General features: G+C 31.6%; 2 protein-coding genes across 14 annotated transcripts in view; one reads left to right on the top strand and one right to left on the bottom strand.

The window, feature by feature from the left end:
- The first annotated feature begins 28 nt into the window (after positions 1-28).
- On the top strand, positions 29-12,995 carry LOC111426829 (TRPL translocation defect 14). Of its 3 annotated transcripts, XM_023061617.2 has the most exons (10): positions 29-321; positions 545-612; positions 733-770; positions 1,327-1,364; positions 9,996-10,124; positions 10,204-10,340; positions 10,405-10,738; positions 11,136-11,346; positions 11,403-11,584; positions 11,863-12,995. In XM_023061617.2, the coding sequence occupies exons 1-10, from the start codon at positions 273-275 to the stop codon at positions 12,003-12,005; spliced, it is 1,329 nt and encodes a 442-aa protein (XP_022917385.1). In that variant the 5' UTR covers positions 29-272; the 3' UTR covers positions 12,006-12,995. The 3 variants fall into 3 exon arrangements, with proteins under 3 accessions (XP_022917385.1, XP_071050312.1, XP_022917386.1); XM_071194211.1 differs by lacking the exon at positions 29-321 and having other exon boundaries at positions 719-770; XM_023061618.2 differs by lacking the exons at positions 29-321; positions 733-770.
- Positions 12,996-14,153: 1,158 nt separating this feature from the next.
- The window catches only part of LOC111426894 (ABC-type transporter snustorr), a 34,277-nt gene continuing 31,034 nt past the window's right edge, over positions 14,154-17,396 (bottom strand). For all 11 annotated transcript variants that reach the window (XM_023061755.2, XM_023061759.2, XM_071194209.1 and 8 more), the window contains 6 exons: positions 16,694-16,895; positions 16,202-16,492; positions 15,609-16,140; positions 15,366-15,552; positions 15,217-15,305; positions 14,154-15,020 (listed from right to left, as the gene is read on the bottom strand). In XM_023061755.2, coding sequence (XP_022917523.1) covers positions 14,542-15,020; positions 15,217-15,305; positions 15,366-15,552; positions 15,609-16,140; positions 16,202-16,492; positions 16,694-16,895 — 1,780 coding nt within the window. In that variant the 3' untranslated portion in view covers positions 14,154-14,541. The remainder of the gene's footprint in view (positions 15,021-15,216; positions 15,306-15,365; positions 15,553-15,608; positions 16,141-16,201; positions 16,493-16,693; positions 16,896-17,396) is intronic.

Below are 17,396 nucleotides of genomic sequence, written 5' to 3'. Positions count from 1 at the left end.
GAAAAATATATCCGTCTAAAATTTCTCTGTCACTTTTCGTTAAACCGCACGTTAGTGCGCCCCGGTGCGTTCTGCGCTCCTTCGTAGAGAATAATGATGTTCACCCGCCAGAAACTCTTTTGATGTAACAATGTGCTCTGTAACCAGTTTCCTTTAATTAACCGTTCAAATTATAACTCAACACATCAAACTCCCGGGAGCTACTTCCAGGAATCAACAGTTCACCCGGCAAAAAAGAATTATTTTACTTTTTAAAAGAAGAATTCATCGACATGGAGAAGCAAACCAATAAAAGGCTGTACAAATTAGTATTGACAGGCGGTAAGTGATTCGGATTCGATGATAAAACCCAATTAGGAAACTTAACCGTAAAATTACGAATTTTCTTTGGTACTTTTCAAGTAAATCAATAGTCGTAAGTTTAAATTGCGTCGTAAATAAAAACGTGGTTTTTTATTCTTTAGATTGAGGTTAAATTTAATGATATTAAATCACATGATTTTAAAGTTTTTAATATAAATTTGTTGTTTTTTTTCAAATGTAGGACCTTGCGGTGGTAAAACAACAGGACAGTCACGTTTATGCACGTTTTTCGAGAATTTAGGATGGAAGGTGAGTTGCTATAGTTTTTAATTCGTTAAAAGAAAAAATATAAAAATTGGGTTCAGGTAAATTTGCCTCTTTACTATTTTGTACTTGGGGGGTATGTTCGAAATAGTCCCTTGTTCGCAGGTATTCCGGGTCCCAGAGACCGCAAGCGTATTGTTGAGGTAGGTTTTTCAAATGTACAGACGTCGAGAGTATTGTAGATCGACGCGATTCGTTCTTGTACATATAGAAACCCTCATTAAATTTGGGGATAAATCATTTTCTTTAAGCTAGCCACACAAAGTCGATTTTCAGTCGCCTGATAGTTTAATCGATGGGCATAAATATGTTAAGTTTACATGTAAAAATTGTTGCAAACTTAATACATTTATATCCATCAACTAAACTGTTGGCTGATTAAAAATCAACCCTGTGTGCTTAGCCTTAATCAATTGTCCTTGTAGATATAACATTTTTTATTTTATGTTTATATCATTTATCTTTTTGTAAAGTCAAAACATTCAAATATAATCAAGTTAATTAAAATTTAATGGTGATTTTTATCAAAAGTCTTTCATTTTTGACCTAGTAACTATTAAATTTGATAATGAATCTATGAATGAGCCTAAAATATCAATCTAAAAAAACGCGCGTTTTCATTTTTATGTTGATTTTTGTTTATATTTAAAAAGAAAGTTACTTTCTGTATTTCATTGTGTGATTTTTCATTTTTTTCAGTGGTGGCATAAAGTTCAGCGACCTGAGTGTGGTTGAAGGTGAGTTTCTTTAGATTCTTTATTTCTCATTTTGCTTTAAAAATTGCTTTTTTTTTAAACAAAGTCTTGAATGAAGTAATAATTCCCGCCGGGATTTGCACCAAAAATAAACAGTCACTCATGTATGTACGGTTTTTGGCCACTTACCAACCGCGAATCCCCAAATAATTTGTAACGTAACCAACCGAGTCGCGTTAAATATTTACGTGATCATAACTATTTTTAGTCGTTTTCGTTTTAAACTAGTTTTTCGGGCAAACGGTTATTAGTTAGGCTGGGAGAAGCAGCTATGTAAAGAAACGCTAGAAAATTCTATTTCAATTCGAACACCGTCCAAATAATACACGTTAGGTTTGGGATCAAAATCCTGGCTGCTGTTTTTGCAAGTGCAACTGTTCTCAAACAACTTTTTTGGCATCGTTCACCAAATAATTCCTTGTCGACTATTCTATACTTCTATTTTACGTAATAACTATAGATTTTGAAACTTTATCAATCTTTTTTTAATAGAATGCAATTATTAATATTTGTTTTATTGCTTAGAGTCATGCAATATTTCGTGACTGAGTTCCATAAGTTTTTTTTTTAGTATTAATTGATTTTGCATTGAAAATTCTAATGGTTTAGTTAACTGTATATAGTTAGTTGAGTAAAAATAAATCAATCAGATCATCAAAACAAGTTAACAAGCCAAGATTTAAAATAAATCAATATTTTGGTATAGAAAATGTTTGCAACAAAGTTCATCACCAAATAAAAACCTAAATATCTGTTTTTTTAACATGCATTGTTGAAATATATCATTTTTAATTAAATCAGAAATGTTATGGAATCATTCAACACTAATAATAATTTTAATTGATGCATTTAGATAAAGGATTGATAACAATTTATCATAATTTTGATAGAATTGTTGATATAAATCTTCTGGGATTAGATATTTGTTATGACATTATCTTGATTGACCTCATTTCATAACAAATTTTGAGTCAATTCTTGTCAAACAAAAACAAACTCATCACTATTTGAAATTTTTTGGATTTACTTTCTCATAGTATTTCACAACATAATAATCAGAACAACAAAAAATAAACATCAAGGTTATCTTTAAAACGACCCAATTTATTTAAAATTTAATTTGATTCTTAAGATATGTACGAATTTGTCTTTTAAATTGTCAAATTATCTTCCACATATTAAATTTAGTAAATACCAAATTATTAATTGAAATGCAATTGTTTCCCATTGATTTTGAGTATAAATGTCAAAATGTCTTAACGAACCAAATGTCGTCTACTTAATCTTTAGGACCTGTACCTCTCCTTCAGACCACCTCTTTCTTGGGCGTCTCACTGATCGTCTTTCTCTTGGTTTATACTGCAGTGCTAATTTTGGTATTCTGTCATCTTGCATTCTAGCCACGTGGTCCATCCATTCCTCTTTGTATCCCTTGATTTTATCGTTAACGGCGATATAATCTTCGTTTCTGATATGATGTAGTCTGTTACAGCCCTTGGGCTCTTAGAAACTTCATTTTCGCGGACTCTATCTTTCTTAGACCCTTTTTTCTTGTCACCCATCCAATTTATGTTAGATAAAACGAGTAAACGGCAAATTATCTTTTAAAATGTTAAACACAACCAAGTATATTTCAAATTATTATCTGAAACATCAAATATGATAGACTCTAAGGCCCAGTTTATTCACCTTTGGTTAAATTTAACTATTGGATATTTAACATAGTTACTGGTCAGATAGCCAATCATGGCAAGTGAAATTACAGTAACCATGAAAAATATTGAGTAGTTAAATGTAACCAAAGGTGAATAAATTGGGTCTAAATATCAAATTTATATCCAAAATGTCAAACATGACGGAGTAAATGTCAAATTATTATTCGAAGTGTCACAAATGACATCAAATGTCAAATTAACTTTTAAAGCGTTAAATGTGAGGGCGTAAAAGTCAAATTGTGACCCGAAATGGGAAATATGGCACGAGTGTATGTCGAAATTGTTTGCTGAAAAATCAAATATGACAAAATCAAAATATCAAAATTGGGTTTTAATTTGTAAAATTTGACGAAATAAACTTTAACTTTGTTGTTCAATATGTTAAATGGTCCTGTCAAAAGTTAAATATGGCAAAATAAATGTTAAAAAAAGTTACATTTAACGTCAAATTGTTTTGTAATGTGTATAATTTGAAAAAAAAAACCGTAATAAGTAATAATAGTTTTGTAATATATCAAATTGTTTATCAATATGTTAAATTGTGCTAAATGTCATAATTGGTAAATGATAAATTTACCTCGTTGGGACCTCGTCGGGACCTGAAGCTTAATTTTAGTAGGGATAACCTTCGTTATGTTTGATCCTTGATCACTGTGGATATTTTCATTAAGTGGTTTCTGTGGCATCTCATCTTCAAACAGTTTCTGGTTCCCCTTCGTTTTTGGGATTATCTTACCATTCTTGTTTAGTAAAAGACTGGTTGTGTTTGCTTTTTTAATCCCTTAATCCTTTTTATGTAGATTGAAGTCATCATACCTCGTTTGCAATTCCACCATTCAATTCCATTGCAATTCCTTCTTTGGCTACTTGTATTTTGCTTCTAATTTCCCTCTGTATAGTCATCATTGTTTTTCCATCAGTTGCAAAATTTTTCTTATAGACAATGTCAAAGATTTCTAAGGGATCAAAAGAGAGAATATCTGCATTATTCTGTAGAAATTTGTGGCAGAACTCCGGGAATATCTACATAATAGGACTACCGGGGAACATTGTGATATCCAGGAAACAAAGAACAAAGAGGAACAGAATGAACATTTACTGTACTATCTTACACACTCCATTAGCAAACTCATCGCGATATGTTACAATGAAAAAACTTTCCAATTAGTTGCTCCGATTTCTACAATTAACAATTTATGACTTATATTACTTTAGGTATTACGTAAAATACGAGAAACAAGAAATGATTACAGTGCAGAAACTCTAGCTTGATCGAAAACATGCAACAGCTGCTCTGAATTACTCTGATTACGGCATTACAGTTCACGATCCTTTAAGTTAATTAAAACATGTGTGTAGTCTCCTCTACCGAGGAGTTTTTCAATATTTTCGTTCTAATAATTCAATAACAAATTCAGAAATATGTAATACTTCAGGACTTTGGTCCATAATTGTAAGAAATAGCGTTAAGATATTAGAACGAAATGTGTTTTGGTAAAAATCCAACTTTAACCAACCAAAATGTAGGAGAAACGCTAATTTATCCTCTCATATATTATCATTAACATTGACAGCAAAAACGTCAAATTTTCTTCTGATAAGTCAAGTTTCTGTCCATAGTCCCTACTTAACTCTTCATCTATGTTAAATTAGCCAAAATACCAAATTCACCCATTGCAACTGTTACCAATTATCAACTACTGTAAATATGATAAATGTCATACAAAATGAGCATGTATCAAGAGTGACAGATCTCCGAAAACTTGTCTTACGCTTTCTATCATATATTATGTCGGTTTCATCATGCACCAAACGATTACAAATTTTGTAATTAATTTTTTGAACAAGCACATAAAATGAAGCTCCTTTTGTTGTTTAGCCGTCAAACAGCACAATCGTCTTCAAATATGTCAAAGTTGAAAAATAGTTGAAAAACGATACTTCAATATTCAACTCTTTCAAAAGCGAAAACCAAATAAAGCTTGTTTTATTAATTTTTTGCAAAGTCGCAACTATGAGACTTATTTGTACTTTTAATATATTAATTTATTTGTGTAAATTTACTTTTAACAAATTTACGATACAATACGCCTTTGCTCTTTACAACATTTGTCAAGTGCAAGGTCGTATTGTAACGATGCTGATGTAGCAAATTTACTATGGGTCATTTCAAAAATAGAAACGATCTGAAACCCTGTCATGTTTGGACGGAAAGAAAATGGCAAAACGTGCGCCTCCGCCGGATCGTGCCACGCCACACCTTTTTAATAATAGAAATCAAGTATATGTTCACAATCGTGTTGTGAATCCTTTTGATGTTACGATTGGTAAAACCCGAGCTCGTGCGAAATCTGTGTAAATCGCCTTAGCTCAAATTGGATTAACATCACCGTTTATACCAACGTCGTTAAATCACGCGCTCGTACACGATTTTAGAGTACAAACACGTGGTTTGGATCCGTTTTATCGCTTTTTGACGCAAAAACGCTTTATTTTGTGTGATGTTTTTTATTGCACGCGGTAAAATTAAATTATAATTGTAGGTTTTATTTCCTAATCAAAATTGTGATAGGTGATAATTATAAAGTGGTTCATCTTTTTTTTAATGGAGTATTTGATATTAGAATGACGCAATGAGATGAAATTTATCGCAATAAATGTAAAAAGGTGATATACTAACAGAAATGTCGCAGCTACGCTGTAACAAATATTTACTAGTAGTGATAACGAGATAAACTTGATTGAAGTAAATATACAAAGGTAGATAAAATTGAATTTTTTTTGAAAAATGTTTTCAATTTTTTTTTGTGTAGCTTTTCTAAATGAACAAAATCTAAGGGATCACAGTTGTAATTGGTGTCCTTATATCACATATTGTAAGATTGTAAGAAATAATAAGCTAGATATTTAAATAAGCTAGAGTTATGTTTGTTGCTTATTTCCTTTTTTGGCTCGAAAGTAACAAAATAACCGGATTTACGATTCATGAATCATTGGGTTTTTCTATTATTGGAATCTACCTGGAAATATGCTGTTATTGTTTGTTCGAAATCTTGTTTTTTATTTAAAAATTGGGAATTTTAATCATTTTTAGTTATCATCTTTTTAATTTAATCTTAAACATTTTCTTTTTGTGGCTTTAAAGAAATAATTTTCTTTATTTTATTAGTCATTGAGGTGTTTTGTCATTTCACCACACCTGGCAAGGTTTTATTTGTTTATTATTATTGGCTTAAAGCCATGTATATTATTTTAAATCTATTTTTAATTTCTTCTAAATTATGCGTTTTATTAGATTTTTCCCAGCTTTGTTCTTTACGGGGTTTATTTCCTTTATTTTTTTACTTCTACTACATTACACAAAAATATTCCATGAATAGAAACGTCCGCGGAAGTAAATTGTATGCGTAGTAAAACGTAGGATTAATACAATCCTTTGAATTCAGTCTGATCCACCCACCAATTCTAACACGTAGCAGGCAGCCAAAGAATTTATAATAGGTTTTGGCGATCTCCCAAGAAGGATATACCCTCGATTAAAAATAACACATTTGTTACTTTGCAATTTTAACTAAATAGGTAGGTTTTCCCCCTATCAATAAACTTTATAGCTCCATCTTTCTTTGTTTCGTCGTCTTCCATTGTTCAACAAACGAAAATGAAATTTTTTTTCAAGGTTGTCTTTTAATTCTCAAATTTCTCTTGTGTAATTATAAAAGTTGTTTAGTCATTGAATCAATTGTGATGAGTCTTCATTAGACATCATAACGGAAATGCGTCTACAAATAAAATGCCTCATTGACGTATTATTACCATTGTTAGATTACAAAAGTTTTTGTATTAATAATTCCTTATTACAGCCAGACAGATAAGGATAGAACGAAGTGATAAGGAAAGATGATTAAACATAAATAATAATGTATTTTTTTTTGATTAAATTTGCAACCTTGATTTTCCTAATGAATTGCATAGAATCTAGTTATGACTCTTTTAAGAGTCTTTTAAAAGTAATTTTAATATATTGTACTGAAATACAATTTGATTGTTCGGGTGTTCTAAGATAACAAGGAGCATGTAACCAAAACAAGTTTTAATTATTTAGTCAACCAGTGTGTGTACATATGTTGTTGATATCTACCTTGCATTGAACGTGGCTTTATAGCGCGATTTACTATCTATAGTTTCAACATATAATCCTTTAAAGCGTTGTAGCAATATAATCAGATTCTCTTTAGATATCGTTTTCAGAAGATACCACTTTCATCTGCAGTATTAGGGGAAATATTTTCGCTGTCGTTTCATTTACAGATGCTGTACCCACTGATCGTCTTCCTCTTAGTTTATACTGCAGTGCCAATTTTGGTATTCTGTCATCTTGCATTCTGTGGTCCATCCATTTCTCTTTGTATTCCTTCATTTTATCGTTAACTGCGAAAATTTCCAGTTCCTCTCTAATATCTTCGTTTATGATATGATCTAATCTGTTACTTATCGCTCTTAGAAACTTCATTTCAACTCTATCTTTCTTAGACCCTTTTTTCTTGTCACCCATGCAATTTATATGTTAGATAAAGTATTTACTTGACTTGAAAATTTAAGTAATAATATGATATCGATAATAATATATACTTTATTACTTTGTCGTCTCCCAATTACCTTACGGTGTCGTGGTGTTGAGCCATTTCCTTTATTCTTGCCTGTTGTTCCCTCTTTTTCTCTCCTCGATGTTGTCTTGTTAGGTTTTGCTTTGGTTTTTTTCGAGGCCTTCTCCTTTCTGTCCTCATCTCCATGATTATTTTTGGGTATCTGCTCTTGTTGTAGCACTGAAGTTCTTTTTCCTTATTATTTGTACTATCTGTACTCTGCTATGATACTTCTGTTGCTCATCCTATTAAGTCTTGTCCCTCTTACCACCCGTCGTAGGTACTTCATTTCTGACGTAGTTGTGTTTAATCGATGTTTTTCTGTTGCCTTCCATGATTTGGCTCAGTATGTTAAGGTTGGTATATATATGGAGAGACATAATTATTTATTGGCCACATTTTTTCAAACATATTTTCTCCAATTAGTTCTTCGTGCCTTAGTCGTATTGGTTTTATTTGTGTTTGAACGTATAAGTCTTCATTACTTATATTTTGCAGAAGATTTTTAGGATGTCGGATTTTGGATATACTTCTTATGCATCTCCTTTCTGCTTTATCAATAATATCCTTAGTTTTATTCGCTGAGTTAACCCTAGGATGCATAAACCGGGCCTCTCAGGCCCGGCGAGCATTTAGTTACTATGGTTATTTTATTGGTTAAGTATCCTAGGGTTAATTGGTCTGCATATGACTTTGTAGATCTTCATTGTCGTGTTGGTGTGTATCCCTTTGTTTTTGTAGGTGAGTGTTCGGAAGTATTTAGCTCTTCTGATTGCTTCGTCTCTTTTGGTTTTATAATGCTTGGATAATTTTTGGGCATTATCCAAAATTATTCCCAGGTATTTAACCGATAGAGTTGGTTTTATGCATAAGTGTTCACGAATACGGTGGTATAGAACCATGACTTGGAATTTTCCTGGATTGGAAGTAAGTCTCCATTTATGTAACCATTTCAATACTTGCTTGTATTGAGTTTGTAGGTTTGATGTGGCTTTGTTCAATGTGTGGCTATGTGAGATGAGCTTCGTGTCGTCTGCATATTGCAAAATATACAACTCAGGGTTGAAGTTGTTCAGATCTTCTGCATAGGAGTTTACTTCCTCTTTTCCTGTTAGTGTTTTGTTAATTTGTTAATACATTTTATTGGGTTTTCTAATTCTGTTTCTGTTTCTATTTCTTTACCAATGCGCTTCCTCTTTCTATTGCTCTTCCATCGATTCTCATTTCTTAGCTGTTTCATTTTGCTTCTTCATAATGTGTATCATTTTGCTTTTATCCCTATTATTCAAGGTCATTCCTTTTTATTCGGGGCTGTTCTTCCATATTTCTAAATTGTTTTGTAATTGACGTTGGCTTTTGATTATTAGAATGTCGTCATCTGCACATAACAAATGTCTCGATGTTGATGTTGTTTGGTGTTTGATGCTTACCTGGTCGATGTGGATTATAAATTAAAGACGGCTATCGCCATGTTTTACTTCTTTATCTATATGGAATGCTTTGGATACCTGTCTGTTCAGTCTTACCTTTCCTTTTTCCTTGCTATACAGGCTTTTAATTGCTTTTTTTTATTAGTAATTCTTGGAGCGCTTCCACCTGATCAAACCCCGCCTTCAAATTTAAGAAGGCTAGGAAGATTTTTTTGTCCATATTCAGTATCTTACAGTTTTTAGTTGTCTTTCTGGAATTCCTTTATACAAGCTAAGTGCAACTTGTTTAATGACATTTCCATCAATTCATATATTCTTTTCTATACCTTATTTTTGATCCATATCAACAAAACCACCCTTATTTTTTTCTTGACATGATTATTTATGGTAATGATTTATTGCATTATCAATAAGTCGTTATCTTATGTTTCAAACAATACCAATTCCCTAATTGCAGCTTCATCAGTGTTCTTATTCTATATCCATATCCATGTGCAAGACGAAAACGTTTGCATTTGAACTTCAAAAGAAATCGTATTGTATTAAGGCTACTAAAAAACATATGTTATAAATCGTTATATAAATCTCCGCGTATAAGAGCTAGTCATTAAAGGTTACCTTTATGAAGTTAGTTTTATTTTATTTTACTTTTTGTCTTTATGAAAGCACAAATCAACACACTAAAACAAAGCGGGCGTCTTAACTCTTACTGTTCACTTCGCTTCTATTTGCTAAGCTTAAACGAGATACATTATCATTAGTTCTAGACCCTCTAAATCAATTCAATAATCGATACTAATAACTAATAATATTTATTATTTGCAGCTTTTAAATTCCAAGAAAACCTATTGAAAACAATGTTACAAATTGAAGATACCTTCTTTGAATTGGGTAAATCATGTCGAGGAAATTGCTTGATTATCTGTGACAGAGGTGCAATGGACGCTTCAGCTTGTAAGAAATTTTCCATTTCCCTTAAATCAACGTTAATAACCTCTAAAATATTAAACCCTCATTATAATTATATTAATAGTCATACCAAAAGAACAATGGGAGAAGATGTTAGCGGATAATGAGTGGAATAATATTGAGCTCAGGGACAACAGGTACAACCAAATTGTCCACATGGTTTCCGCTGCTAACGGTGCTGAAGAATTCTATACAACAGAGGTAAAAAATTAAAATAAAATATATATTTTCTAAGATATTTATATTTTCTTGTTTTTTCTTTAAGGATCATTCTTGTAGATCAGAAGGTGTTGAATTAGCACGTGAATTAGATGCAAATGCAGCTTCAGCTTGGGTTGGCCATCCATATTTTGATGTGATTGATAATTCAACAGATTTTGAAGGAAAAATGCGTCGCATGATTGGGAGCGTTTGTCAAAAAATGGGTATAGATACGGGAGATCGTCTATTGAAGAACTCCAGAAAATTGAAGTTCTTGGTTAAGGGACCGTTACCTGAAGAAAGATTGTTTCCCCGTTTCCAAGACTTCGAAGTTGTCCATACCTATTTACACTCAAATTCTCCTAATCAAGTGCGATTAAGAAAACGGGGTCAAAAAGGTGAGAAAAAGACAAATAATGTATTTCCAGCCATTCGCGCTATTTAATTTATTTTATATATTTATTATTTTGTATTTATGTTGATTATTGTTATATAATTTGTGCGTAAATGGCCATTAAATTATTATACCATAACGTTTTGTTATACTTGTAAAGAATTTTATAGTAAATGTTGGACTTGCATAAAGTAGCCTTGTTTTCTTTTTATAATAAAAAAATCTTTTCTAGGTTAATAAGTACTTAATATTTAGAGTTTTAAAATATTTAAAAAGGTAATTATATTAATTTTTAGTGTGTTTTTTTTTTGTTGAGGATTTATTAAGTATATAAATACGTGTGGAAAAGCTTTTTTTATTAAAAACCATTTTACATTTTTCTTTAACATTTTATTTTTCAGGAAACTTCAGTTACATCCATACAGTTCGTAGGCAACCACAACCAGGAGGTCAAGTAGTTGAGGTAAAAACGCAAATCAATCACAGGGATTACATTAATTTACTTGCACAGAGGGATAAGTCTCATTTAACCGTTTATAAGAAGAGAAGATGTTTTTTGGTTAATAATCAGTACTTTCAACTTGATGTTTATCAAGAACCCAGTCATCCAAGGTACAGATATTGCAAAAATAATTAAAAATAGAACTAAAAAATTTTTTTTTGTGTAGATGTAGAGGATTGATTTTATTAGAAACTTATTCAGCTTTAGACGAAGCAATTCTTAGAAAATGTTTACCACCGTTCCTAGATATTGAAAAAGAAGTAACGGGGGATCCGAATTATTCAATGTATAATCTATCGCTTAAGGAAGATTGGAAAACTACCAAAAAGTTTTGTAAAGATCTTACAAGTAAGTTTAACATATTTGTTATTCTGGGATTCTTTTATGGTCTTCAAATACACAACTGTTTCACTGAGCTGTTTTGTTTAAAAGTTTTATTAAGACTTGTTTTATAAAACATACAACAATTCGTTTTTACAAAGTTAACTTATTTCGTTTTGTATCTAACTTAACATTTTAATAGTTTCTCTTTTCTACCGTTAGATGTCGTTTACATCGCTATCATTAACAACAATATTTATAATATTATCTTAATAATATAAATAATAATTTATTTTTTCAATTAGTTATTAAAGATGCGGAAGATTTACCAGCTCATAGTCATAAAATGAATGGCCATTCGAATGGATTGGAGAATTTTCAATCGTGTGCAAATGGAAAGGATTCAAAATCAATACAAAGTAGTGCTCCAATAGCAGGAAAGGTGTGAGAGAATTTTTTGAAATTAAATTAAAATTTATATATACACCTTAAGTTTGCACGTAGTGTACCTTTAAACTTAGTCGTTTTTTGTCTTTCTTCTTGTGGGTCTTTTTGTTGTTCAATCTTCAGTGACTATTGTAATTTTTCTTTAAATAATACTCGTCGCGATGTAACACCAAAAAAAAAAATCGTCGAAAAAAAAGTAAAATCGTTGGCGTTAAAATTGTATTAATTGTAAACACGTATTATCTACCTGTAGTTTGACTTAGAGCGATTGTAGATAGTTGGAAAAGAGAATTAACAACAACAAAATTGATAAAAATTTATTGGATGATTTTCTTTTAAGTTATTGTAAAAAAGACAATTTTAATAACAATGTAATTAATGTACATTAACTATTTTTTCTCGAATTCTTTTCAAATTAAAAGAAATTCTTTTATGACTTGTTGTAACGGGTACCTGATGTAAAGAGACACCCGATATGATAACGATATTCGCAAAATTTATACTTAAAAAAATGGATATTGTAACAATATTTTTCTTGAATTGCCTATAATATATTTTTGCACTTACAATGTTTGTACAATGGAATAAAAGTGCTAGTTTCGAATTTAAAAGAATTTTAAAAATGAAAAAAAACAACATGGTAATAATATGTAATAAAAGTCTGTGATTGTATCATCCCTTCCAAATATTTTTCTTAACAAAATAAATTACTTGATATTGCTGAGAAAACAATAGGCAGGAACTTATCATTTTGTAGGTATTTTATTTTAATTCTTCAACTTTTAGTACTTGAAGGCCAGGTACTTAACTCCACTTCACTTAAAATATGTAATTGTGACAAAACACTTTGGAAAAGAGTATATTAAACCTGTCTGGCCTTAAAAAGCAATTTGAAAACTTTTAGTAACGGTGTACTTATTTGTAGTATTTTTGATTTCCAAATATTGTAAAACAAAGTTGTTCTTTGAAATAAATATGTTTTAATTTAAAATTTCTTTTGCTTTATTATACTTTTCATTTTTCTGTCATTCAACAATGCATAATCTGCCTTAAAGAGTTTCACTCCAAACAACGCTAGCAAATTGCGAACATTTGCAAGATCTCTTGTAGCAATGCAGTTATATCACAAAAATCGGCAACCTTTCCTTGAGGATGATCAGCAGACAGACAGTTTCTAAGAAGAAACAGCGTTATTTTGTTATCGCCATCTGCTATTTAAACCATACAGGAGCATTGCATTGAAGAAAAGTTTCTATTTTAGCCACAATGAGTTTGGTTTAGTTATATATGAGACTTTTAAGAAGTGAGCTTAGGTTGTGTTGGGAGATGACATTGAAAATTGTGTGGAAAATAAAGTTTTCTGTGGTTAGGTTGGGCTGGGTGGTCTTAGATAGATCTGGGTTGTACTGAAACTGGCATGGATTGGGTTGGACTAAGTTTGATTTGGTTATAATATGTCGGCCTTTTAAAAAGTGGGATTGGGTTGTGTTGGGAGATGACACTGGAAATCATGTGGATAGTAAACGAAAGTTTTCTGACAAGAGAATGAGTAATGTCAATAGTTCTTCGATTATAAATTGCCAAATTTGATCCATTTTGTAACAGGTGCATACAAGAGACAATGGGTTTGAGGAAAATCCACAAAACTAGTTCGAATTCACTATTGTGAAAAGTGCTAAAAATAGCTTTACTGAGCTGTGCAACTTAAGAATTGGGAAAAAGAATTAGTCACCAAAACGGTTGATGTTAAAAAGTCGGAATCTAAATGAATAAATCTGGTAGAACATCAAAATATGCCAAACAAGCTTCAGAAGTTGAAGATAATTGGTCTAAAACCTATTGCCATTGTGTGCGATCGATCCACGACTAACCAAAAAATAATTTACAAGTTTGGATGTAAAAAAGCTGTACTTTACAGAGGAGATTCCAAATATGTAGCCTTGTATGATCCCCCCCATTTATTGTAAAGAGTCCGAAATAACTTAGTGAATAGTAACTTCGTTTATAAGAAAGAACGCATTCGTTTCAAAGATATTGTTGACACTTATAGACTTGACAAAAGCAGCTTGACAAGCAGAAAATGATCAATTACAGCAGTAATGTTTTTAACAATAAATTTTACTCGATGGGTAATAATGAAACAATGCAATTTTTCCTGAAATAATTTTATTTTGTAACAAAATGTACAATCACATAACCTTATGTATTCTTCATATTAACAGATAAGTAAATAATTAATCAATACTAAATAAAAAAAACTACGTATTTGAGCATCTATGTCACGTCGTAATTGCTAATACTTAAATAAGTATTGCTTATTGTATTGAGTAAACTTTTTGGATAGAAATACAAAACTATTCACTATGGTAACATCTACACGTAAGTACAAAGAAAAGAGAGATAGATGGAAGAAAATTGGGCGATGTGTGAAACGGATGACAAATCCAAACTGAAAAATACCAGAAGACAAAGAAAATATAATCTAAAAACTAGTTTTTCGTTAAGGAAGGAATTTTTTGTTGTTTTTTTAAATTATTTTATCCTTTTTTCGTCTTTAGTACAATCATGCTTATGGATAAGAATAAAACAATCCAAATTATTGTTGATATAAAACCCATATAAACGTCTTGTTCGGCTATAGACCATCCTCTTGTTAACATAGAACGTAAAGACGTTGTGGCCATCGTTAGCGGAAGAAATATAGAAACGTATCGAAGTAAAATAGGCATTCCTTCAATAGGCCAAATAACACCGCTTAATAAAAGTGTTGGATAAAAACTACCCAAGGCTAATTGAATTGCGTTTCTTTCCAACTCGCAAACCGCCGAAATTACGAAACCGAAACACATTCCACATAAACCTTGCAAAATTGTTATTACAATAACCCAACCTATATCTCCTTTACATTGTACACCAAAAACCAACATCATAAAAATTAGCACCAATGCAGTTTGTCCACACATTACTACAAATTGTACTACGACATGTGAAAATAAAATTTCTCCCGGAGATACACCTAAAAACAAAAAAAAAATGTTAAATTTTTTCTTAATATGGAAAATTTTAATGTTAAGAAACCGGCTTAAGAGAAAGTGGAATTTAACAATTTTTAAAAGAACCAGTTTGGGATGGGCAAAAAGTTTTATGATGACACAGCAAACAATTTTACTTTTTTTATATTATTATTAGTATTAAGGAAAAATTTGTTTTACCTGCGACCCAAGATCTATCTAATAATCCTTCTGTTCTTTCAACGATCAATACAGATGACGTTAAAGCAACGGCTAAGAAAAATACGATGCTAAAAAAGAAAATAAAAATTAAAAACAAACTAATAAAGATAATACAATTTATTTCTTACGTTAAGATAACTCCAGGAGCAACGAAATCAGTGAAAGAGGGTTGACTTGAACCATAAATTGGATCTTTAAAAGAAATAGGAACGTCTGCAATAGCTGGATTTTGTTCGCACGAAACTAATAGATCTTTCGCAAAATCTTGATAACTCAATTGTAGATCACGTTGAAGAATAATCCCAATTTGTTGATCTACAAATTAACAATAAATTTAACATAACAAATTTCTTTTTGTTTTAATAACTTACTTGACATATCCAGCCAAACTCTGATTTCACTTTGATCCAAAGTTTCTTCATCGGCAGTTCGACCTAAACCAATCCTAGCGACCAAAGCATCCGTAAAATTTTCAGTAAAATAAAGAGCCCCCCATGCATCTCCAGATTTTACGGCTTGTATTGCAGCCCCTGGATCTTCGTAATACTCTTTAACTATCGTATCGTGTTTTAGATGTCGCAAATATCGACAACTATAATTCGTTGTTACACAGCCTTGTTCAAAATTGCATTCTTGATACGATCGATTCCAAAACATCGTTTCATGATTAACAATGGCCAATTTTAATCCGACCGGATCTCTTCCTATCGCCAAACAAAATAGAATAACCTGCATAACCGGAAGTGCGAAAATAAACAACATCACTCCAACATTTCGCCACATACGTAGAAAATTTTTTTGAAGAAGTGCTCTAATTTTACCCCAAGAAGTAACGTTACTACAAGAACAAGAATCGTCGGAAGATGATGGTGTTTTAGATGATGGTGGTTGTTGATTTCTTAACTAAAATAAAAAAAAAAATGGTATGGTAAAGATGTTTTTTTGGGATAAAATTTTTGCTTACATCAGGAATACCGTTATGAGTAGCTTCATTAATAAGGACTTCTTTACTTTGATGAAAATTAAGTCCTACTACACCACTTTCCTCAGTAACATAAATAGAGTCATTTTTACGATCCCAATTAAGTTGCGCTGCGCTTATGTTGTTAACAGGATAATCTGTAGGGTTATTGAGTTGACCTTGTTTTCTAGAGAGCTTTAAGAAGACTTCTTCGAGTGATTGACACCCGTACATGGAAAGAAGAACATGCGGGGATTCTTCAGCTAGGAGTTTTCCACTTCTCATTAACCCAATCTAAAAAAAAAACATACATCAAAAATAAACGTGAATAAAAGGTATTTTGTTGTCTTAAAATGTTGTTTGTTTACTGTTCATTGGACTATCCTTGCACTTTGATCAACGCGAGTTTAGTTATTTACGTAAATTTTACTCATAACCTGTTAGCGACAACCATTGGAATATTTTTCGCGTCGAATATGTTTTTTAATAACTTACCGTGTGCGCTTGACGTGCCTCTTCGATGTAATGAGTTGTTATGATGACCGTTTTATGACCGTCTTTTGTGATTTGAACCAAATGATTCCATATACTTTGTCGTAAAAGTGGATCGACTCCTACGGTTGGCTCATCCAGAATTAAAAGTTCTGGGTCGTGCATGAGAGCTACAGCGAAAGACACACGTCTTTGTTGGCCTCCACTAAAAATATAATTAAAAGAGATGATAAATAAATTAATAATTCAAATTAATAAAGTATTGTTATATGACAAGTGAGATTTGAATATATGTGACGTTGCAAAGAGCTTTAGACGATTACAAGAGGACTTTTAAGAAGCAAAAAGGGGCTTGTCTGCTTACAAAATTCGAGTATAAAAATATAAAAAGAAGGTTGTGTTGGACTGGGTGGTCTTGGGTAGACCTGGGTTGTGCTGAAACTGACATGGATTGGGTTGGATTGAGTTTGGTTTAGTTATATCTTGGACATTTAAGAAGTGAGCTTAGGTTGTGTTGGGAGATGACACTGAAAATCGTGTGGAAAATAAAGTTTTTTGAGGTGAGGTTGGACTGAGTGGTCTTAGGCACACCTAGATTGTGCTGAATCTGGAATGGACTGGGTTAGGTTGAGTTTGGTTTAATAATATATCGGACTTTTAAGAAGTAAGCTTAAATTGTGTTGGGAGATGATACTAAAAGTCATGT

This window comes from Onthophagus taurus, chromosome 2 (assembly GCF_036711975.1).
Source record: "Onthophagus taurus isolate NC chromosome 2, IU_Otau_3.0, whole genome shotgun sequence".
Classification (NCBI taxonomy): Eukaryota; Metazoa; Arthropoda; class Insecta; order Coleoptera; family Scarabaeidae; genus Onthophagus; species Onthophagus taurus.
Note: the sequence above shows the minus strand (reverse complement) of the source record. Positions and strands in the feature narration are given on the sequence as shown.